This window comes from Paramormyrops kingsleyae, chromosome 17 (genome assembly GCF_048594095.1).
Source record: "Paramormyrops kingsleyae isolate MSU_618 chromosome 17, PKINGS_0.4, whole genome shotgun sequence".
Lineage (NCBI taxonomy): Eukaryota > Metazoa > Chordata > Actinopteri > Osteoglossiformes > Mormyridae > Paramormyrops > Paramormyrops kingsleyae.
This window is the reverse complement of record NC_132813.1, coordinates 10,063,643-10,088,207: the sequence shown is the minus strand read 5'-3', so window position 1 is coordinate 10,088,207 and position 24,565 is coordinate 10,063,643. Positions and strand designations below refer to the sequence as shown.

The following is a 24,565-nucleotide window of genomic DNA, read 5'->3' as shown; positions in this document are numbered from 1 at the left end:
GGTTGGTGTTCACCTAATACAATAATTAGTTCAATAATCTAGAATGATGCGTTAATTACTGACAGCGGCTGGAGTTGTGCGTTTTTATCACTTCACTCCTTTGGTCAATAAATTTTTCCAATTAAATTCCGCATTGATCAATAACAGGCCACAGTAATATCATACCAAAATCCATGTTCATAGTACAATGTTGACCAAGATGCCCAATCTTGTTTGCAAGGTCCAACATGCCTTGTTTCCCTCAGAAAAGTCAGCAGGATGAAGTTCAACCAATCACTATAACCTGCTCTGTGTCCATAAAGTATTTTAATATGAAGAAAAACATAATTAGCCAGTAAGAGGATGGGGGAGGGGGAGGTTCACCACGCAGACCCAGAGGCTCAGTTGTAGGACAAGTTCACAATGAATCGGTGTCCTGAAGCTCATTAAGCATTTCAATACACACAAAGGTCGATATTGAATTAGTCTTTTAGTTCCCCATGGTCATCAATATGATAAGAACGTCTGAGCAGTAGTGTTACCAGGTGTGTGTGTGTGTGTGTGTGGGGGGGGGGGGGGGGGGGGGGTTGTCACCAACTTCTTTCTACTAAGTGCACAAAGTAAAAAACACAGTATTGTCTTCACTTACACAAAAAATCTGGCTATGACGTCTTGTTGTTCATGTCTTTATCCAGAAAAGTTAATAAGATGATTCCTCTAAACTCTTATAATCTTTGACTAAAAATACTTCACTTCTTAATTACTTTCTATTCTTCCAAAACTCTGCACCATTTGCATAAAGCGTAATGGTCAGGATTCAGCCTTGATACAGCTGTATTCTGCAGTTCCCGTTGCCAACTAAATAGCCTAATGAAGACAAGAGATATCATTGTAGTACAGATATTATTTTATGATTCAAGTCATAAATGCAATCTCTTCACTGACCGATTTCAAATTCTTACAATAACAGAACAATGAAAAAAATATTATTAGGATGTGACTACCCATGAAAAACCAGCAGTCATATGAAAACATTATCACTAATTCAGACAAGAAAGTGCACAAAACCTTTGTTATATGTATAACAATGTATTTTATATGCATCATTATGCTTCAGTAAATACAAACAATAAGGTTCCATAAGTCAGGTCAGATACCTTTTATTGTACTTTTAACTGAGTCACCCATACCTATTGAAATAATATGATTGACATCACTCACAGCCAATGAAAATGGGAGAGAACCTGGGTGACCAATTAAATTATGGGACGCCAATGCCAGCCCAACCCCCTCACTGGCTCTGCTTCTGGGCTGCAGCTTAAGGAAGTTTCCCGACGCGGCACCTATTCTTGTTTTGGCTCACCTGTAAACTTGAGCTGTCCAATCACATACGCCGTTATATTTTCTTGATAGTGCATGATGCTGATTAGCCGAACAATGACGTTATTCAAGACAACCATGAGAAAAATTGTGAAAGAGACTGGCCAGTTGTGCCACACGAGTGTCCTGGCATCTAAGCGTTTAAGTCATTGTTTGAATACAAAGTAACTTCATCTAGGTGGTGCAGAAACGGCACGGCCAGTAAATTATTCATGCTTGCAAAAGCCAGATGGCATATTAATCAGTTAAGTTTGGGGACTCGACAAACATCTACAGAGATCATAGCCCTTGTAGGACATGTGTGTATACCCTGTTAGTGTATTTGAGTGCTTTTTTAATGATCCAAAATTTACTTTTCAGTAATCATTTCACTTAGCTACAAGGTTATTAGAAACAGTAGGCAGGAATTTGGTTCAGATCATTTAATTGAGCTTGACTAATAAAATACTGACTGTGTATTGACAATTGAAAACCTGATACATTTGGGAATTCTTTGAGAGATTTGTCAAGGTGAAATAAAGCTGAAGCAATTTTATTCAATGCTCTAAAATTATTTACTGAGCACTAACATGACGAATTGGCAGCATTAGACTTTTCTGGACACAACTTGTGAATGTGGAGTCGGTGTGATCAACATTCATAATTCGACATATTGTCCTGTACGCAAGTTGTGAACCTACCGCTTCTGATTTGATACAGTCTCTGAAAACAGACTAGACACAGTTGATTGTGGAGATTCAATCCACCACGTGAATTGTGCATAATTTCCCCTGCGTACTGGCCTCGGTTATGCAACGTCATATCATTTTGCACACAACTTGTTTAATACCAGCTCAGAGAAATTTATAATATTAAAATCACAACAAATGGCCATTTCAGTCACTATTAAAGCACAAGTATAAAACAGAGGACTGAAGCGCAAAGGCTGGAGCTTGGGAACCGTTCTCAAGCGATACACTTCATTACATTCTATAAGTTACAGCATGTCTTTACGGCGACTTAACTGACTTAATGATACTGAAGATTTACAATAAAGTATACAGCCAACACTTGTGTTTCACCGGCATTATTTGAGAATTACACATGTTTTCCATCCTTTTCCATACTCCTTTGCAGTAGGAGAAAAGCAGATTTCAACCACACTGACAATACTGAAATAAAGACAAAACCAAATGTCTTGCTGTTGCATCACATTAATTTCACAATTAAAAGTGTGCAACCCACAAAATATTAAACTTCTGACTCAGACCATTATATTTTATATACTGTAGATTTTCTTAACTGTTGGTACAGATACTGCTTTGGTCAGGTCCCAGCAGTCTCTGGGAGCAGCTAGTCAAAGGACCAGCTAGTAAAATGACTAACAGTTCCTGAATGTCACTGAGGCCTTCAGAAGAACTTAGTGGATTCCTGTACACTCCGGTTTCTGCTTTGAAGAATGAGTCATATCCTTCAGTTCTGGGCATTTCATACCTTTTTCTCCTAAGACATTGCCAAGTTCCACTCAACGTTTGGCCTCCGTTACCTAAGGGAATGGCATTACGGATGAAGGACCACATCTCTCTGCATATCTACCCACACACAGTCTTCAGCTCCACCCCCGCCCCATCCCCCCCGCCCTCTAGGCGGCCTGCTCCCGTCTCCGGCGACCGTAGCTATCATAGATCTCCAGGAACATGTCCCTGCAGTGGATGCGGGCACCCAGCTTGGAGCAGATGAGAAAGGAGCCGGCCATCTTGCGGTGTAGGGAGTAGGTCTCCTCTGGCGGCGGGGTGAGCCGGTGCCGCAGCATGACGGGGATCAGGTTGTGGATGCGCTGGGTGGTGCTCTGGGTGCTGAAGTCGAAGGGGCCTGGAGAGGCGAAGGCCTCGCCCAGGATCATCACAGCTTCCGTGTGGGCTTCCTCAAACGCCTGGGAAGATGGAGCACAACCTGGCTAAAAGCGCTGGGAGGCTGGGACCGCTGAGGAAGCACACGAGGTGTGGAGCGAGCAAGACGAACCATGAGAGGGTCTGACCTTGGTTTCAAAGCCTGTGAGGAACTTGAGATCCTTGGATTTCTGCAGCACGGCCGCCCGGTCTCCCACCGAGGCAGCATACACCACCTGTGCAAGTGGCAGGCCAAGAAGAATGCAAGTAGGCGCAGCGCTAACATCAAATGCAGCTCCTCAACGCACATTGGCTACAGGCTGGGGTGCTGCTAGAGGTTTTGGGCCCCATGAAAGCCCGTCACACTGGGCCCCCAACCCAGACCAATCCAATTATGCAAATTTTGGAATCATCATAACCCCCAACCGCCCCCCCACAGCACCCCTGGCTACAGGTATTTTAATTTATCTCTGCAAATCATGGCTTTCATCTGAAATTTTAATGCTTAAAAAATTTCAGATTACGGTCAAGTTTATTAGAATTGGTAAGATTACACAGTCAAGTTCAGCTTTTTCGCTACAAAGCCATTAACCCGCCCAGGCCTGTATGACTCTGATCTGCTTTTACCTCTATGTAGTCATCAGTAAATTTCTCTGGGTAATCCCGGCAAGCCCCAAAATCCAGCAGGAAAATCTAAAGACATGAGAATATGGAGGATTAAAATTACCATGTTTCCGCATTATATGCACGTTTTCATGTTAGTCACAGCCACAACGCAGTTTACAAACCTTGTCCTGTTCTGCATTGTAGAAGAAGTTAGCCCAGTTAGGGTCGGTCTGCATGAAGCGGAACTCAAACAGCTCCCTCAAGCACAGCTGCAGGATGCTGAAGCAAATCTGCGAGAGCAAATGCAATATATTATACATATATAAAAGGAGAAGGAACACAGGAGATATTTCAATACTAAAAAATGCAATACTGCCACCCTGTGGCCAATTTCCATATTGACAGCACACCTCCAAACCATGTGGTTTCTGCCTTTTTGGTACTGAGAGCTGTGGTTTACCCGATCAAAATGGTATTGGCTACTCTGTTAAAATGGCTTTAAAACTAATTACAAACAATAAAATGACTTTGAATGTAAATAATTTAATATGGGTATGATAACGATTAAGAAATATTTATATTTCCATTAATTCAAGCACGTATAACCACATAAAGGCTGGATGTCGCAGAGATGGGTAATGACTTAAAACCCGGAGCCTGGGATGAGCAGAATTACATAACCCTGGCTAATCGAATCAGTCTGATCAATGCTCTGACACGGTGTCGCTGATTTAGACGCGCAGCTCGGAAGACCGACACAAGCCACAATCAAGACTTCAAAAGAAAAGCTCATCTAGGTGGGCTGATGGTAGCAGCCAAGGGTCTGCGAGGCGACACCGTTTTAATTAAATAACAGCGAGGCCGCAGAGGAGCCAGTGAAGGGGAGATTTCCGGGAAGCCGTCCAACTTGTGGACGCACCGGGTACCTCGCGGTGCTACGGCGCCATATTCCATCAGAAGAGCAGAATACAAATCCCCGATTTAAAAAAATAAATTAAAAATGGACAGACGGTGCAGATCACCCGAGAGTCGCCCCAGTTTAACGGCAGGTTATTCATGGAGAGCAAGGAGGTTGGACCAGTTTAGCTCCACCTCAACAAACTGGTTTTATGCTCCTGTCATTTCTTCTGTCCAAGCTGTTGGTAAAAAAAAAAGCTCCGTCTCGTGGACACAGACCGACGGCACCGCAAGCACACGTCCTCAGATCCTCCACCTTGTTCCGCGTCTCCTGGCTAAGGTGCACGCAGTGGTCCAGCGACACCCCGGCCACCATCTCAGTGGTCAGGACGCGGCCGCTTGTCAGCCTGTCCACCACCTCTGGGACCCTGAGAAAGGGGTCCGCCTCCAGCAGAGCCCTGCGATCAAACGTACAGCACTTACACACGCGCCACTCCACATAAGAAGCCACTTTTCTAGTACGAAGGTTCGTTTCGTTCAAAATCTTGTTTACAGTCTAATATTCTGTTTTCTCACCATTCAATTCAAGTCAAGTCAATTTATTTTTACACAGCGCCTTTCACAACAAAGTCATCTCAAGGCACATCACATAGATGTGTTGTGATACGTTAAACATCATTAGAGAGAGTATTATCTCGTTTTATGAAACATTTACATATTTCGGGCTGTAATAAAAAAAAGTCATGATCACATCTTACACTTCTTTCTGTAATCTGACTGATCTAAGAGGGACTCATTTTTTTTATCAAGTTTGACTTGCTAAAGAGCTATTTTGTGTTCAATTTAAAAAGTAGCTGCATGACTGATAATTGATTTAATGTTTAATTTAATATTAGAATTATTGCAATTTCATTTGCATCCACAACTATTATTATACGGTTTTATTGAGAAAACTATATGTCACCTCGAAATCAACCAGCTTCAGTATCTGTGACCCATTTGTGGTCAAAACCACTTGGCTGGCCTAAAACGGACAGTTACACTCCAGACTATCATGAGGACCTTCAGTGCTGCCGTATACAACAGCTCAGGGTTTGTCCGATGGAGTCTTGGGGTTTCTCTATAAGAGCCTCCTAATGATTAGCTATTTGAAATGAATAATCCTCACAACACAGCCCATTAACCTACCGTACTCTCCTATCAACCTGACCCAAAACAAGCAGGATTTAGGTGTTAAGTAAAAAAAGCAAAAAACCCATATAGAGGTTCACCATCAGCCAATACAGCAGGTCAAGAAGATGGTATTAATGACTATGGTGGGCTTTGTTGTACTCAGCTTTTGTCCAAAGTGCAAAAAACAATTATTTTCCCGGCAAAGACGTTCAAACCCACAACCAATGACAGCCAGCAGTATTTTTATAGGTGTAAAGTTTTTTTTATATTCTGACCTCCAACAGATTGTTTCACTACCAAATAAACCCACAGGCTTCACATTTTCACAGTACCTGAATCGCTTGGCACATTTTGCTTCCCTCTTGTAGTCACACTCCCAAGCTAGCTCTCTCTGAAGGACCTCCAGGCTGCTGTCTGCAAACAAGCCTGCGCAAAAAAAAACAACAACCAAATGTCTGCAGACCCCAAAGTGGGTGGATTAACGACGACAGGCTGCGTGATGACAGTGTCCGGTCTCACCTTCAGGCAGCACTACGCTCATTTTCAGCACGGCCATCAAGTTGTTAATATCGCTGTGGATGCTCTCAGCAACGCCTGGGTACTGGTGCAAGAGGGAGGGCGGAAATTACCACAACATATGGACAGACAGTCTCCTTAAATTTGGTCCTCGTATGTCACATGGCTAGACCAAGGGACTCCGGCAACGAAAAGGTCATCATGGCTTCAGCTAGATCTGAAGTGAGCTGAAGCAGAACTGCTGGGCCTATTTAAAAGCATCACACATGCTCCGTTTAATAAGATGTGGGCCTCTTCGAATGAGGCATCCATCACGACAGTGGTGCCCTGCAGTGTTGATCCCTACTGTATTAGCCATCTGTAGTGTGGAAGCCCTGATGGGAATTAAAATTGGCCCACATTCCATCAGGTGGATCGCATGGCTGGGTGCCTCTGCCTGACGCTGCTCTATGGCGACACCTACTGCCAAGTGGGTGGAATTGACCAGTAAATTCACGGGAAATGATATCATCCATAGTTGGGAAAACGATGAAAGACGGAATAACTGGCCATCCCAAACTGGGATGAAAATAGGGAGCTGTAACCAGCTGCGGTTCAAGATCACAAATTCAGCACGCAGCAGACATGCCCGTTTTGGGCACTTTTACACCAGAGAAGGGCTGGAGCGCCTTGCTGCATCTACTCACCTGGATCTTCAGGGCCACCTCCCGCCCATCGGGCAGCACTCCGTGGTGGACCTGCCCGATGGATGCTGCCGCAAACGGCTTCTCCTCGAACGAGGCCAGCTCCTCCCTCCAGCCTGCGCCCAACTCCTCTTCCAGAACATTCTACACAGATGACCGGTGCATGGATCGTGTCAGACCATTACAAATGTCTGGCTAATTGGGGACGCAGAGAAATTGTGGCCAGACCGAGTAGTAACAGCCAACCCTGTGTAATAAAATTAACACATTTTAACTACATCACTGAAGGGGGGGGGGGGGGGACTCTGACAAATCAAATAGCCCAGGAGCCTCCACCCATGTAACTAGCTTTATAAAACGTGCGTGTCAATATATTAGGGCTGTCAAACTTAACACATTAACATGCACAATAAAATTTTAAAAGAATGACGCATATTTTTTAATCACGTTAAAGCACAGTCTCTCTTAGAGGCCCATTTGGAGTCAAGACAATGTGTTTATCGAGTTTTCTGTACCACGGCATTCATCGGCTCCAATAATTTTTTTGGCTTTTGATGCATGTCTGTTAGACATTGTCTACCGCTGTGTGAACAATTATTTTGACAATAGCAAACTGCTGTCTTATTTGTTTGATTATGTACTGACGTACACACATACACACACACACACACACACACACACACACAGTACTTTGCAAAAGTCTTAAGCAGTCAAAGTAAATGTTTAAAGCTATTTATCTGGGTAGAAGGTGTATACGTGCTCAGAATCAAAATACAATTTCGCCTTAGAACATGTGAAAATTAAGCATAACAAAAACTCATAAGAATTTCTTCTGTTCTCCAAAAAGTTACTGATATCTTGTCCAATGGCTTGAAGAACACAGATTCAGATCCCAAACCCCAGTCATCCCATATATTTGTGAATTTTTACCACCAGCTGACTTGGTTAGTTTTAATAAGTCAGTGATGTATCGATTAGCCATACAAGGTGAGCTAGCGGCCGAGTCAAACTACACGTGGGTGTATTGGATGACTGCTGCAAATTCTGGGGTGAGGTTTTCATGTGGCTAAGCTAATGTACTTTTACAGACATAATATTAGGGTTTTACACCAAGATGATGATCATTTAAATATCATTTCCTTCCACTAACTACGACTTGTGCACAGTACTGCATATACTCAGCGGAAACAACCCTGAGGACCAACACTCACCGTCATTTGCCAAGAGGGCATGAAGTCGGCACTCTGTCTGACACGCTCAAATATCTTTTGCACTTGGGGGTTGATGAAGCTGTTATCTAAAGGAGATATCGCCACAACAATGAACACTCCGGCCCGAATCGGCCTTCATTTTTCAAGTAGAGAGAGTTAACGCATAATTGATGGATGTTTAATCAGCATGTATATGTTTGACAAACAAAACATGAGGCCATCACAACACACACACAAATATTTATGCACACACTGAATATATAAAAAAAAAAACAAAAAAAAAAAAATCACCAATTGTACGCTTGTTAAAGTATTAACTCATAACATCATGTGACTCAAAAACAAGTATGAGGAGTTACACTCTATGATTGCTTGGGCTGAACAGGAGTGACAGACGACAGTGTGAAAGGCTACACACAGGCGAGAACGGGTCGTAGGCCCGAGGGAAGCTGGGGGGGCGCAGTACCTTGGATGCTGAGCATCTGTCCGATCTTGAGCGCCGCTCCGCGCACCTTGCAGAGGGTGTCAACGATCCTCTCCGCGTTGGCCTCCGACAGGAGTGGCGAGTCCAGCAGTGCAGCTGTTTCTGAAGCGGAGAAACCACACAGGGGCCTTTAGCGCGAGCTGGACAAACGCTGCCCTGCGTGACGAATCCCGCGCGTCCTCCATACCTACCTGATCGCTTGCCTCCCAGTGACTGCTTGGCTACTTCTGCAATGGCTCCCAGACTCAGGCCGACCGCGAGACCTGCAGGAGAGCAATGGCTAAAGGAGAGCGTCCTACGGCACAACCACAACAAACGTGTCTGTATTAACGTGAATGTACACAACATATCCTTTTTCCTGAGACTGTTGATACACAAATCATCTGGATCCCAAGTTAATTATTATGCTCCCTAGCCAGCCAATAGAACAGTTCCCAGTAACAAGGTACACAAAAATCCATGCCATGTTATACAGTAACTCTGCTGATCCACGCATGTAAAGCAGGAGTATGACTTCTAAAAAAATCCATGACGCAGAGCACGTCCCACATATCACAGACCTGACCAGCGTGAATAAGAGGCACTAACCCCCAAAATGAGCAAGCCGGCTGATACGGGTGGCTGGGACCTTCCTTTCTTTGGCACGGTCACTCAGCTGAAAAGCACAAGCATAAAGAAAGAAAAATACACATACATATATGAGGAACTGCTTCCGCAGAGGCTGTTGTACTAGTGTGTTACACGAGTGAGTAAACCTGGGTTTCCCTGGTCTGTATTCTGACTGACATTCTCATTACTAACAGTTAGTGAGGGAGACGGCGATGTTCTGGAAATCATAACACTGAGAGGTTTTCAAACTATAGGACGAAGAGGAAAAAACGCTGAAGCAGCATAATGCTATTCGATACAATTACACATCAGTGTAAACTATATTGCAATTTCAGCACAGACAAAACAGAGAGAGGTAAAAAAAAAAAAAAAAAAAAAAGGGCTTAATGGGGGAGAAAAAAAAAATCAGGTGCAAGCATATTTCAAGCATTTATTTCTAAAATATCGCAAAATATTCTAAAAAGCTAAACCGTGATATCAGAATAAAAAGACTGACACCTGCATGAGGTTATATGTTGTAGATCTTTATTGAGACATTTCAGTGTCAACAAAGAACATAAAAGCCAAGAAATGATGCTGCTAAAAATGTCAGGAAACACCCCCATCGTTTGGGAGCCAAGTTCCTCACCAAGAACTGTGTCAACTGTTTGCATTTGAGAAAACAGCTACACAATACAACCAATAAACTTTATTTTCAGTACTGTTAACATAAGCAGTTTTATGTAACAATTTTAAATACAAGTCTTTGAATACAAATCTATGCACATTACAGTACTGGCATTGAAATATATAACTCTATAAAATTCTGCAAAATATATATAAAAAAAATTTGAAAACCTCTCAATATCAAATGGCCATAATCTTGATTATATATTCTCATAAGAATAGCAATTGATTTTTATCCTTTGCAGAGGACATTACATCTAATATACTATACATGCTATTCTGCTAAGTCCTGTTGCTCCTTAACGAGGACAGGTTAGGCTTCGACGTGGCATCAGATGTGTGGGGACGTGCTTTGTACCATCTCCAACACTTAATTTATAAAGAAAAAAAAATCTGAAGCATATGCACTGTAAGGCACAGCTTTACCGGCCACCAACGTGCAAAAACAAAATATTAGAGGAAAACAAGCACAAATGTCATTATGCTTATTAGAAAACATGAAGTGCAGCATTCCTGTGTATAAACACACCTATGAAATCGTTTCATCTTCAATAGAATGAGAAATGGCCTATCATTCCTCAGAAGTTCTCTCTCACCTTCTGCCGCGGCAGTCTGGCGGCCGGTGTCCTGTTTGCCGCCGGCTTGGACTCCCTCGCCTTCTTGATGTCTTCTTCCGTCAGGCGGCCCACCGCCGAGTCGTGGAGCAGCCGGCGGCTCTGCGGCGCCGGGCCTTGGTGCAGGAAGCGGGTGCCCCGAGCCTGCCAACCGGGACTGTCTGTTCCGGCGCGAGGTACCGGGCCTCCGGCCTCCTGGACTGGCCGCTCCCCTCGGCCTGCGGAGTCCAGCGGCATCTCAGAGCCCACTGCCCAATTCGCTGCAGCATCTTGCTCCGCTTCTTCCCAGCTGTCGGGGAATTCTGACCTCACAGACTGGACAGGCAAGGAACAGATCCAATATTTGATTACTCTAACCAATCAGCAGCACGTTTCATATTATACACAATGGCTCCATATGATATATTACGCAGCTGGAAAGATAAAAGTCAAATGTTTATTCATATCATCATAACATGCAAACCATGTTTAAGAATGTGTGACACCTTGCAAATACTGGTATGATTAGGATTGGTTGTGTATCTGTAGCTATTCATACTCGATAGTAGAGAACACAGGATTTCACTTATGATGTTCGTTATGATACTGATTGATTAGGCTGCTGTAATTGTGTTTGTGTTTAATTATAAATCATTTAGAAACAAATTCTGTTTTCCCTGTTGTTCCAAAATTGCACCTAACAATGAACTGAAAACTTTGTACAGAACCGCGAGTTTTGTGTACCGTTACACCCCTAATGCTTGCCCTGAGATGGACTGCCATCCTGTCCTTCAAGGGATAAGTTTGAGCTTCTTTCAACCCAGCAGTGGATAACTGATTTGGGAGACGTAAGGATGAATGTTCAGTTCATGTTCAGTGAGGAAATCCATCAGAGATGGAGACAGTGCTGGAGGTTGTACCCACCGTACTGCTTCGAGCGGCTGCACCCAATATGCTCTCAACAAGCTCCTCTGCAGCCTTGACTCCTGCACCCACTGTGGAGTTGCAAGCCATGAGCCGCAGCTGTTCCCCTTGGATGGAGATGAAAGCTGTTCCTACACGTCCCATCCCTCGCAGCACCTGGAGCACCTCCATCAACATTGCTGCAAATAAATGATTTTTTTTTTTTTAAAGTGTTACATTAGTTCTTCTTACTGGTGTAGGACTGAAAACACAAGGGAAATTGTAATTTAACTAACTCCTGGATAATTTTATTAAAATACAGAAACTTCCTTTCAGCAGGTGCTCTTAGCTGAAGTTTTTGAGGAGTTCATTTTGACGGACTAGACATTTTAACAACGACATATACGTTTTATGCTCAGAGGGCCGATCTTCAGTTGATGATGAATCAACTGAATGCTCATTAGTTAAGTGGCTAAACTGAGTGTATATGCATGGTAGCAGTTAGACTGTCAGCTACAAGGTTATGAATGAATATTTCACTGGAAGTGACAGAATGAATAAATGAATGAATGAATGAATGAATGAATGAATGAAGGTTATATTTAAGACACCCAAAGTGCTTCAACCATCACCACTGTGTAGCATCCACCTGGATGAAACGAAGCTAAACTATTCTTTCTATCCAAATCAGTGGTATAGAAAACGCATGAATTCGGCCAACTATTTCTTTTTCACTTTTGCCAACACCGACTAACTAAATTAGCTGATATTAAGATATAATTTTGTGTCTTTAAACTATTCGTAGCCAACCTCTAGCTAGGCTGAAAAGTCCCTGCAAGTATGCTAAATTCAAACACGACAAGGAGACAAAAGAGATATCTGTTTACAAAAAATACTAAGACCAGGAGACAACCGAGAGACTTTACCTGCTATCTTTCAGAATGAAAGCTCGGCAGTCGTGTCCTTCACTTTCCTCCCCGCAAACACGCACGCGCGATTTCAGGTCCTTGGCCACGCCTCCATAACCCGGAAGTAGTACCACAGACATCGGACTTTGATTTAAAATAAATACTTCTGTCTGTTTGACAACAGAGTAGCCATTCAGTTGTTGTGCAGCGCTCATACGAGTTTAGTGTCATTAGATGATTGACGACTAACACATCAGTAATTAGACCAATGAGAGAAGTGCGCCTGGTAATATTTGGTTGCAAAAAATAATTCAGGAAATGAGCTTAATATTAAAAACGCATGTAAGTAAAACCACCTATGCTAAATGCTCTACGCCGTTAAATAAACGGTATTTATAATTTGATTCTTCGTCTGAAATGGCAGTGTAATTAGGCACAGAAGTGAATTTAGCCTATATGTTATTGATCAATTAAATATTTTTCTTTTAAAAAATTGGACGACATAAGAGCAATCATATAATCACCATGCTGATTGTGATTTGGGTAGCATAGTGGCTCAGTGGGTAAATTATCTACAACGATAAATACCGCTATAGCCTATAGTAAGCGCGGCCAGAATCTCCTGGTAAAGCGCCTTAAATACGTACCACGAGGATACTAACTTGCAGAAGATGAGTCTGCCTTGCTCGTATATCCATTCAGATGATTGCTTTTCCTGTTACAGCGAAATTGCACCGATCTGTGAATCCAAAACCATTTGTACATAACCCTGAGTTTTCTGTAGTTACACCCCAGCTAAATATTCACCGGAAATACACATGTAAATCCTATCTTGAACATGTGATCACATAGCCTAGGCTAACGTAACCTCCATGGCCACTCTACCGTTTGGCGCTAGCTAGTTTAGAAAGGTCACATTGTAGACTGTCAGCGATCTGTGAGTTATTATTCTGCATTATAATTGCATCTGTATTACAGTGACCAAGCAGTAGCGGGCAAAGCGATTCCCCTTACAGTGCCTTACTTGGTTTATGTTAGCCTCAGCTGGGGCTCCGCCCCTCCTCAGAGACAGGCTGTTGCCTGGTTTAGCCTCTGGCACCTCCCATTACCTTGGCCAAGGCTAAGTGGTTGAAAAATAAATTGATTGTGACTTGAATCGTGATGGGTTGTAAAAATTAACGTTCAAATTGGCACATCTTGAGAAACTGAATACCATTAAAGATTAATTGTAGTAACTGGCTCTATGAAAAAGATGGGCATATTTCTGCTTCCAGTCATAACACGTGAATCCCATACCGATCATAAATATATAACTACTACTAGGCTACATAACATACACCTGGTATAATGACACGTTTCCTTAAAAGCTATAATTGGTTTAAATTGTAATTAACCACCTAATGTCAATAAATGTATATCTTATTTAATTGGAAACTACGGGGGTTGGACAATGAAATTGAAACCCTGGCCAAAATAGTGTTTGAGATTTCATGCCTGTATATGCGCAGACTGGTGGCCAGTCTTCACTGATTGCACACTCCATCAATAAGAGTAGAGTGTGAAGGTTGAATTAGCAGAGCAATACCACAGCTGTAGATAAAATATTGCAATCTACACAACATAATGGGAGACAGAGTTCAGAAGAGAACAAATTGTTAGTATGCATCTCGCTGGCACGTCTGTGACCAGGAAAGCAAGTCTAGTAGTGTATCGAGAGCCACAGTATCCAGAGTAATGTCAGTATACGACCACAAAGGATGGAGTGGACCAACTGGAATAACTGTCAATGCGAAAGGAAGCTGTCTGAAAGGGATGTCCGAGTACTAACCCGGATTGCATCCAAAAAACATAAAACCACAGCTCCCCAATTCACTGTAGAATTAAACATTCACCTCAACTGTCCTGTTTCCACCAAAATTGTTCATTGAGAGCTCCACAGGGTCAGTATTCTTGTTTGTGCTGCTATAGCCATTTTTCAGAAATGCTGTAGGACAGCTGAACTAGACAATACATAGACTAACAACCTTAATATATAAACTGGCATATTAGCTTTCTACAGCAGTGGCTGATTATACATTATATGCCCAGCAGTAAAATGCTGATAGTTCTTGTATAGGAGAGACGAGAAACTGGAGCCTGCTGTCACAATTTGAGGCCCGGTCTCCTTTACATAGGACTGGGACACGCTTAATTGATCAAGATTACAGAATACAACCTAAAACATTATTTTTATATATATGACCTGTAATTAAATTTTTGCTACTCAAAATGTATTTATAGATATCTACAATAGGAGTTCTTACTAGTTAAAATTGAATTATAGAGCTCTACGATATGACTTTCCACTAGTGAAAAGTGAATTCAGGATATTTGAGGCCAAAATACAATGGAAGTCATTGGGAGTATATGACTAGTAAAAACTGAATTATAGAGCTCTATAATATTAATTCTTACTAGTAAAAATACAATTCTTACTAGTAAAAAATCGCATTTTTCAAGTAAGAATATTATTTTTATTATTAAGAAGTTGTGACAAGTAAACCTTATACTAATAAAAGACACTTTGACTTGCCATATGCCATCTAAATCAAAAGATGCGTTGTATCAGGGACGTGTAGGCGGAGTGTGCCGCATATGGATGGGCCATACCATTAATTTTCTTCCGATTTGATCCAATACAGGCTGGTGTTGCCTATGCCGATATTCTTAAGTCATGTGTACGCATTAAATGGCAATAGTTCTGAACAATATTGGGAAAATTTCACAATGTAACATCTAATTGCAATAAATATATTAATCCATATTGCCATATTTAAAAAAGTTTAGAATAGTTTGTCAGACAAGTTGGTGGTGTTGCCCCGAGTTGAAACAACACAAAACCATGCTGACAAACCATTTACTTTGCTATCTTTTCTATGGAATTCAACATATTTCTATATTTACTGGAAAACTAATATCTTTCGGTGACCAGTTTTTGTTCACTTTTCTCTTTTTTTTAAATTACATTTATCACAAATACTTTATACTGCATATTAATTAAACAATGAGGAAATTACTATGAATGGCCCAGAGAGCATACGTATGCAAAAGAAGAAGCTGTAAACTTTACACTGATTTTTAAAGATACTACATAATCATTAAACCTGCTTAGCTAATTTTATCGCCAAGATTTCAAAATACTGCGTGCATACCGAAAATATATTTGAAAATACCGGATTAGCATTGCATAGCAGCCCACTGTCCATTCGGATCATTGGCTACTCTGACAAACATCACATTTTTACATCGTTACTATCTTGTACTTTAAAATAACTACACACGAAACTACAGTTTCTTTCCATTGGTTCAGACTCCCGGGCTCTACCGATTGCACCCTCTTTCTCCCACCACCGTGATTGACTCATGCTGTAGTTCTTATAGTCTAGAGCAGGAACAGCAGTCCTGCCCTAAAACCGACAACATATGTCCTGCTAATAGTTCATGTCCAGCTCCCTATAATACATTTACTTTGAACTATGTGTACTGTCTTTGTACCTTGTCTTTTTGGCAATATATGTACGTTCTTCTGTGCTTGTATGCACCAGAATGTCCGCCTGGGATCAATAAAGTTAGTCTTAATATACATTTGAAACATTTAAACGCCACGTATAAAAAAGTAAGAAAAAAAACTTTATAATCGATTCTCAAAAATGAATCAAGAGGTAGTCTATATGAGAAATAAATGACATTTCAGTATCGATCTGCATATCCTTAATGCCAGAACGATTAAATGTGCCACTCATTTTTGACTCCCCCTCGTCTCTGCACGGCACTGCCGTTTTTTCATCTCTTTTTTCATTAACCTTAAGTTGCCCTAATATGGTCATTGTGCACCTGCTTGAAGTTGTCCCTCCCAATTTGTTCACACAGGATCAGTGTGCATATTTAAGCATAAATCAAGGAAGCCCATTTCATTAATATTTACTTATTCTACTTTTCTTGTATTGGATGACTACTGGGTTTGTTGTTGCCTTCTAAATATAATTAGGACAGATGTTTCATATGCATATATAATATAAATAAATAAATTTAATGATTAATGACAAAAAACATCCAAAAATCCTTCTTTGAAAAATCCTTCAATGATTCACATGCATTGTAAAGGGAATTTCATTGACTAACAACGATTGCGGCAGTTACATTAATAAGAAAATGAGGTAGGGGTTTATATGAGAAATCGTTGTGTTGTTCTTACTTAGGTCTGGGGAAAATACAAAGTAGTTTTTCGAAAGATATCAGCCGTTTGATTTTACTGCAGATATTCTTTGTGAGAGTGGGAGTGCTAGGGATGCCCCAGTTTTCTTGATTGGTAATTTGAATACAGACAGCAAACCCTGATCATAGGAAAGCCAAAAAGAAAATATAGGGTCCATCTGGCACGACTAGGGTGATAAGGAAGTAGCTGATAACAGTGACCAGAGAGCATCAATTTTTCCACCGAACCAGTTTAGCGGACATCGATCTTGAGGTTTCGTCAGAATTTCTATTAATTCCATCAGAGAAACGGCCATGCATGCATTCAAGTATATAAAACGTTGTTTTGGTTTGTTTGTTGTGCAGGTTATGTTTATATAACATGCTTAATAAACGGCAGAACAAAACTGAAAAATCTGTCAACAGTTTTGATTCATCGAGAAGTGAGGAACTTTGAATGGTCTGCTTCAGGTAATCTGTCATGTTGTCAGTAAAACGAGTGTTTCTATATTACTTTGACAAAAGCATCAATATAATTGTGTGTCAAAACAGCCACACGCCACAATCTTTGTTTATCAAGTTAAATACTAACTTCATTCTACCTGCAAACACTGACTGGGAGTACCGTCAGGTGCAAGTCAGTGCAAGTGGTCACGTTGGACCATCGTTTGCAAGCATTTGCAATTCCAGCACTCGTGGCTCGTGGTAGCAGGGGGCGAGCGTGGGAGGGATGGGGAGGGGGTGCTGGGGGAGGGGGGTGGCTGAGGAGGATGCCATATATGGGCACACCACCGACTCGGCCTCGCTATTGGCTGTGGGTCTTGGGTAGCAGCCTGTCAACAAGATGGCCTTCCTCTCAGCCGCCTGCACTCCGCTCCATTATTTTGGTTGTTGGGGGAGCGCATTTTACTAGTCGGCCTGCTCCGCTGGCGAGCAGGAGGATGGTCTCGCGAGTCGAGCTTTTTCGTAAAGTACCGAAACTATAGTTGGCTTTAATGCGGGGTTTTCCCCAGCAGACCGAGCGAACAAGAAGTAACAAGTAGTTAAACGTACATAAAGAGGATAGTAAGAGTAGTAGGACCTGTCCTCTCGCTGAGGAGCAAGGCCGGAGTTCCGACAGCCCCCTACGTGCCTTTGCGGAGAAGAGTACCGTCACATACCGGGTGATAATAATATAGGGAGCCCGAGGTAAGATGAACGAAGTGTTCTAGTTAGTAGGTTGATATTTTAATAGATAACTGTGAAGGTGGCTGTGATTCGCGGGCTAGTATGGACGACATGCTAGGCTAGGCTACTACCAACCCCCAGCTATCTGTGTGCAAGCGGTGAAAAATGCTTATGTCGACTGCGTTAGGTAGTTATATAGATAATTGTACAAATTTAATACTGAATATGTAAACAAAATAAAGGGTTTGAAGTTTAATGAGGGCTAGCGGGGCGGTACGGCGCACTGACCTACGATGTGCTGTCACATCCTTGTCTTGCGCTTCGATAAAGGAAATGCAAAGTAAAAATATTAATACAGCCCTTCAAAAGCTGCCACCAGATTATATTCTCAGGTTATGAGTAGGCGATTTCTTAACGGTCTTCATTAACTCGGCACTTTTCTGCCCTTTTGTCTGTCTGGCCAGCTAGCTGTATAGTTATTTTCGAAACGTCAATTTTACTCGTTAGCTGGTTAGCGTAGTCATTCGCTTTGACAGCTTTACTGTGTATTTCTGTAACGCATACATTTGTTTTTGTCGATGTCTAATAATAAATAACATGAGACCAGCTAGTCTTTTAGTTTATGTAACTTGTCTGGTTAGCGGTCTTGTTGCGAAGAAATTAAAAGGACTTGAATGCTATTTCTTAGCAGGATGCAACAAAATGTTATGGAAAACTACTTTCAAAACACTTTGAGAGAATCTAAGGCTATTCATAATACTCGCTGAAGCAAACTGTACTGAATAATTTAGGTAACCGGTTATCAGATATCCGACGTGCTTGTCAATACTTCCTTTAATATATAATCCATTTAACTTACTATTGCCATGTTAAAATGATGACTAATGAATGGTAAATAATGGCTTAAAATTCCTAAATTATTATTTTTACATCCACTTTTCTTTTGATCTGTCACACACTGTCAGCAGCTATATGATACATGAGCCCTCTGTGTACCTGCAAACGTTTATGTGATACTCCCTTCGTTGGACATACTGCTTAGGTTTTGACCTGTATGTTAAAGGAGAGTGGCAAGCTTAATATCAATTGCATTTCTACCCCCTATGAAGATGTGCTGGCTTTGTGCCAGCCAGGAAGGAATTTTATCTATTAGCCCTCAGGTTTCATAGTGGCAGGTCACTGACCTTGCTGACTGCTTGATCAAAGACCATTTCTGCTAGGAATGCTGGTCTTCCTCAAAGTAATACACCCAAGACAACTTGCGTGCTGCCTGTATTGCATGCAGCTATAAAATTGCATGCAGTGGTTTGCTTCTCCTTTCATTGTTACTGATATTACATATTGAATAAAAATGGATAGGATTTAAGTAATATGAGAAATATTTTTGGTAGACTTGGATATTGATTTTGGAAATATCTGGGTTAAAAAAAATCCAGGTCTTGAAATATCCCTTGGAATGTGAAAGCTTTATTTTATTTTCTTTACAAAGAGAATGTGTCTGGCCATCCCACTCCAGAGCACTGTCTCCATCCTTGGACCTCTTGCAGCCATCGATCGGCAGCTGTGGCACCTTTGTTTAATTAGCTTATTCATTTGTCTGTGCTGCTCTGTGATGAAGCGGGCTGCTTGATGATCTTATTGCTGGATTAGATGGGGTGACTGAAGCCAGGACCAATGTTCTGTAAGGAGAAGAGTGGAGGGTCTTGCAGGCTGCAGTGCAACACCCCTTCATTGTCTCTGCGGGCCAGAGAGACGGAGTGAGCTGGTGGAGGTGATCATTTATCACCTGTTATGTACAGTCTGCAATTCTTAGTCTATGAAAGAGAGCTCTGCATTAGCCTCTTAGACCAGGCTGTACTCCTTAAGTCAGTACTTGTGAAATTATTTCTGATTTGCAGCTGCTTTTGTTGTGGGTTTGTGTGTACTGTTTGGGGGGCATGGGGGGGGGGTTTGAGCTGCAATTTAGTCATATGATGTCATGGTGCACAGCTCCATTGCTTCATCCTGGGTAAGGTCACAGAAATGGACTCCCCCCTGACAGCTGCACGCATGCCACAGTGCAGGTGGTAGCGCCAGTCAGGCCTGTGCCTGGAACGCTGGGCCAGGATTTGGTGGATTATGCAAATGGATTAATATTGTTCTTAATGTGCAGGAATTATTTGAAATGAGAATAAATAGCCTTATGGTGTAGAAATGAAAGAGCCCTTCACCAGAGTGTTCTGTCATTTTGCAGATGTTTGCTTTGTCTTTTTTTCTGTTTTGACCTGCCAAATGATGTCATTGACTTAACCAGATTTTCCAGACTAGTCTCGGCACACAGAAATGTATGAAGAGTTTGTAACAAGGATCTTTGACCTTGAGGGTGTGTTTTATTGGCTAATTGCAGGCAGCAGGTAAGAAGCATAGAGAGGCTGGACTATACTTTTTCGGGTCTTTTGCCTGGTTTTGTATTCAAGTCACTAGTTCCCTATTACTATATCCAGAGTCAGTCGATTTTAGTTGAAGTCAGGCTGCTAAACAGTTGTCAGACATTTGCTGTTATCTTTTCCTATCAGCCAGCACATCATGGCTTTGTCTTAGACATAATCTGTTTACTACCCTTTAGCTTACCTCAACAGAAAGCACAGGAGGAGGCTGATGCGGACAGGGCCACGTCATTCATCACTCGCACCCTCTCCCAGTGTGCATGTTGTATGCCGTTTCTTGTCTTGTGGTTGTTCATTGCGGACACACGTGAATAATAGATGCGTCTGCAAGTGTTGTTAAGAAAGGAGTGAAGTTGACTCGCCCCATTGTTTCTCAGAGTTAATTCGACCTATTGTCTGTGTGAGCTGGGATGGCAGATAAGACAACATGTTCATTAAAATTATTTTTGCAGCTCATTAAAAAAAAAAAGAGAACTGCTTCCTCAAAGGGAGGAAGCATTTTCGGTTCTATTGGGAGATATTAATGTTTTATGTAATGGTGCAGAGGACAGGAGAGAAGTGAACGGGTGAGCGGCCTTGCAGATGGGAATGTCGCTGCTTTGATACAGGCACTGTAAATCTGTGACATCGGGCTTTCGAATCTCGCTGCGCGATGACAAACTCTTTAATCAGCCTGTGCGACGGGGGAGCAGCTAAAGGCAGCTCCAGGTTTGATGGGACGGGGAGGCTCTGGGGGTGGGGTGGCTTATGGGAAGCGTGAGTGCTGACAGGGAGCGAAGAATCATGCTGACCACGGCTTTGTGCGGCGACACGCAGGATGTGCACGCAGGGGTGCCTTATGCACATGCAGTCATGTGTAACATGCTTCAGGCGAGCGTGTTGCTGGATTTTGGCCCGCCCACGCAAACTGTCCTCACCTTTCTTTGTTCTACAATTATTGTTTTATGGTTTTCTTCAAGGTCTGCTTTTCCATTTTAGACATCGTGGTGATGGCTTGAGAGTCTGTTGATGTCCATTTACTCTGGAGTGGTACATTCCTCTGCATTACTGGAATGACGCCAACAGCAGTGTGCAGTGAATAGATTTGCTACCCTGAAAGAATACTCTTTTAGACTTCTTGAGGTACTGGCAGACAATCGATTTCCATATTCTGCTGTTTCCAAGCACCTTAAAACAGTATTGACACCTGCCTGTCTGTTCTGGGCTGCCTCCATTTAAAGCAAACACGGTCCATTAGCCATGCTAACACGCCATCATCAATACTTAAAATACTGCACCTGAAGTGGAACCATTTAATTTATTTCAGACTTCAAGGGCAAGATCACTCTTCGCCGTAATCTGAGAAGTTTGGTAATTTAGTTTGGCCATTTTGTGAAAGCAGTTCTTATGCTGTTAGTCACAGAAGGTTTTGAAATGCCTGGATTGAACCTTCTCCATTTTCAGGTGTGGTATCTTTGGCCTAAATGATCAACAGGGACAGGGATGACCATTAATGAGGGAAAAGTCTGAATGGAGATAATGGCGGTTGTAGATGTTGTACCATCCTGTATTACCGTAGAGCTGTCTGAGTCACTCTGCAAGTCTCGTAATTGTCATTTAGAAATTTGCTGTAATGCTAGCTCATGTTGAGCGATTTTTATATATATAAAAAGCTAGCTAAATGTTTTCTTGTTGTAGCCCATCTTAAAGTATGACTGCATCTTTCATTGCTTTCGCTTCAACTGTGAAACAACAAACTTCTGCTTTGTAACAGAAGGCTGTATTCCCGATGATTATTTTTTTTTGTCCTAATCCTGGTTCCTGTTCTCCAGGTCGCATGCCCTCCACCCTGCGGTGCTGCTGTATGGCCAGCACTGCGAGCATGAGAGGCGACGGACGCATCGGCTCCCCAGCATAAACGCAGACGGTGCGAGCACAGCATGCTTCCCGCTGGCCCATGATGGACCGAGACACCTTCTCCCACATCCGACTATGGTGCCCGCGCCCCTTTGGAACCTACTCCCAAAACAAGCCCAGAGGGGGGGCCTGTGGTGCAGGGGCCTCCTTCTGCAAGGTCGACGCCGCGGGACGTACGACCTCGGAAGCGGCCGGGGCGGGAGACGACCAGGAAGATGCCGGCTCTGAGAACACACCCCCTGACCCAGCCCTGCCCTCTAGTGCCCCTGCAGTGTCGGCTCCAGCCCCCTCCCCGCCTAGCGCCCCTATGGAGGATGGGCGGGTGCTGCTCGATACCTGGTATGTCATCAAGCCCGGCAACACCAAGGAGAAGATCGCCTTCTTCGTGGCTCACCAGTTCAGTGGTATGGGCCTTCCCCGGCCCAGCGCCATGAAGGTCAAAGGGAACTGGGCCACAGACTGCACCAAAGCCAAGCGGCGGAGGCGCTGCTCATCCTACGACCCGCCGGCCCGCGCGCGTGACCCCATCCCCGATAGCGCCCCACAGATCCCCCCCGGCCCTGAGGATGGCCTCAAAGTCGGGGAGACAGACCTGCTGTCGGTCGCCGAGATGGTGGCACTCGTGGAGCAGCGCACGGCCATGGCACTACAGGGCATGGTTGCTCAAGGCCCGGTGCCCCCTGGTTCGACCCAGTTGCGTGGCTCCCCACTGGAGCCCACGCCGCTCGTGTACCTTTCGGAACCCCCTGAAGCCCAGGCCCCATTCACCTCAGCTATGGAGCAGCAGGAATCGCGGCGCGTGGCCCAGGCGGTCGCCCACTTTGAGCAACAGCAGCTGGAGAACAGGCTGCTCCGGGCAGGAAACGGGCCACAGACTGGGGAGAGTGACTGCCAGGGGGACAAGGGGGGCAGGGGTCCGCATAGGCGTGGCGAGGTCAGGATCGCCTTCCGGGTCTCCAGTCTGGATCCGAGGTCTCAGTCAGAACCAGCAGGTCGGCCCAGCTGCATGTTCATGAGCTGTGGGGGCTCGGGGAGTCAGACGGGGGCTCGGGCCAAAGAGAAGATCACGTGCGACCTGTACCAGCTGGTCAGCCCGTCCAGCCGAGATCCGGGCCTCCTGCTGCCCACGCCGGCCAAACCAGAGCCCCATGGGGACAGCCCCACCGAGCATCTCGTCACTGGAGTCCCTGGCTCCGAGGCGGCCCAGGACTCAGGCCTGGGGGACAAAAAGGCAGCGGGTCGCGAGCATGTGACGGGTTTCCATGTGGAGGTGGTGGTGACGGGCGCCGTAGACCAGTGTGTCTTTTATGGCAAGGACAGCACGGAGAACGTGCAGGAGGAGACTGTGTGCTTCGCCATGGGGAACGGCACTCCCTCTACGGACGCCAGCGAGGACCCTCCTCCTGGACAGCTTTTTTTCCTGCAGTCCCCCCGCCCTGAAGACGAGGCAGGGGCTGACGTCGGGGGACTGCGCCCGGTGGAATGTGGCGGTACCCACGGGTCCGCAGTGGGGGTGCCGGAACGGCCTGATTCCCCCTCGGCAGGCTCAGATGACTGCCCCGACTCGTCGTCCTCCTCGTCCTCCCTGTGCCGCCTCTACCGCCACGTCTCGCACGACTTCCTGGAGATCCGTTTCCAGATCCAACGGCTGCTGGAGCCCCGGCAGTACATGCTGCTGCTCCCGGACCACATCATGGTGCACATCTTCAGCTACCTGCCCACGCGCTCGCTGGCTGCCCTCAAGTGCACCTGCCACGACTTCAAGGCGCTGATCGAGACGTACAGCGTGCGCGCCACCGACTCGCGCTGGAACCAGGACCCGCTGTACCGCGACGACCCCTGCAAGCAGTGCAAGAGGCAGTACGCACGTGGCGATGTCTCCCTGTGCCGCTGGCACCCCAAACCCTACCACCACGACCTGCCTTACGGACGCTCCTATTGGATGTGCTGTCGCCGTACCGACAAGGACACGCCGGGCTGCCTGGTGGGTCTGCACGACAACAACTGGGTGCAGCCCTGTGAGTTGGTGCAGAGCCGTGCCAAGAGGGAAGACGGGAGGTGAGGGTAATGGGGGCGGGGGGGGGGGGCACCCCATCCTGCCCCTTACCCCATCCCCTTACTGAGGTCTGGGTCACTGCTCTTATTTGTTCACCCCCCCCACCCCTTTCCCGTAAAGTTGATATTGGTTCATGCCACTTTCACCCAGCACATCTCAAAATAGCCGAACACTGCCGATATCTCGGCTGCGGCATGTGACACTGGATCCAAGCAATGCGGTGGTCTGATTTTGCACCCCCCCCCCCCCCAGCCTTCCCATGACCAATCCACCCCATCCCACTCATAGCACACACTGACCTGTTCCGGCAC

The 24,565-nt window shown here is 44.3% G+C and overlaps 2 protein-coding genes across 8 annotated transcripts in view; one reads left to right on the top strand and one right to left on the bottom strand.

Annotated features, from left to right (window-relative positions):
- Positions 1–1,766: 1,766 nt before the first annotated feature.
- On the bottom strand, positions 1,767–18,319 carry coq8b (coenzyme Q8B). Of its 6 annotated transcripts, none has more exons than XM_023833436.1 (16): positions 13,124–13,491; positions 12,495–12,646; positions 11,590–11,768; positions 10,669–11,001; positions 9,386–9,452; positions 8,989–9,060; positions 8,780–8,899; positions 8,314–8,399; positions 7,106–7,246; positions 6,423–6,504; positions 6,236–6,329; positions 5,047–5,188; positions 4,016–4,123; positions 3,855–3,920; positions 3,377–3,463; positions 1,767–3,271 (listed from the first exon to the last, which is right to left on the bottom strand). In XM_023833436.1, the coding sequence occupies exons 3-16, from the start codon at positions 11,764–11,766 to the stop codon at positions 2,981–2,983; spliced, it is 1,866 nt and encodes a 621-aa protein (XP_023689204.1). In that variant the 5' UTR covers positions 11,767–11,768; positions 12,495–12,646; positions 13,124–13,491; the 3' UTR covers positions 1,767–2,980. The 6 variants fall into 6 exon arrangements, with proteins under 6 accessions (XP_023689204.1, XP_023689205.1, XP_023689209.1 ...); XM_023833437.1 differs by having other exon boundaries at positions 12,495–12,585; XM_023833441.2 differs by lacking the exons at positions 12,495–12,646; positions 13,124–13,491 and adding an exon at positions 18,165–18,319.
- fbxo46 (F-box protein 46) overlaps positions 17,530–24,565 on the top strand; it is a 15,163-nt gene continuing 8,127 nt past the window's right edge. For both annotated transcript variants that reach the window (XM_072701721.1, XM_072701720.1), the window contains exons 1-2: positions 17,530–17,897; positions 22,114–24,256. In XM_072701721.1, the coding sequence (XP_072557822.1) occupies positions 22,239–24,256 (2,018 nt within the window). In that variant the 5' untranslated portion in view covers positions 17,530–17,897; positions 22,114–22,238. The remainder of the gene's footprint in view (positions 17,898–22,113; positions 24,257–24,565) is intronic.

Bases quoted from the DNA above. Each gene is read 5' to 3' on its own strand.
- coq8b (XM_023833435.1), bottom strand. From the start codon at position 13,241: ATGTACAAATGGTTTTGGATTCACAGATCGGTGCAATTTCGCTGTAAC. The intron at 11,769-13,138 runs GTTAGTATCCTC...ATTTATTTGCAG, and splicing joins GGCAGACTCATCTTCTGCAA to CAATGTTGATGGAGGTGCTC. The intron at 5,189-6,235 runs GTACTGTGAAAA...GTTTGATCGCAG, and splicing joins AAATGTGCCAAGCGATTCAG to GGCTCTGCTGGAGGCGGACC.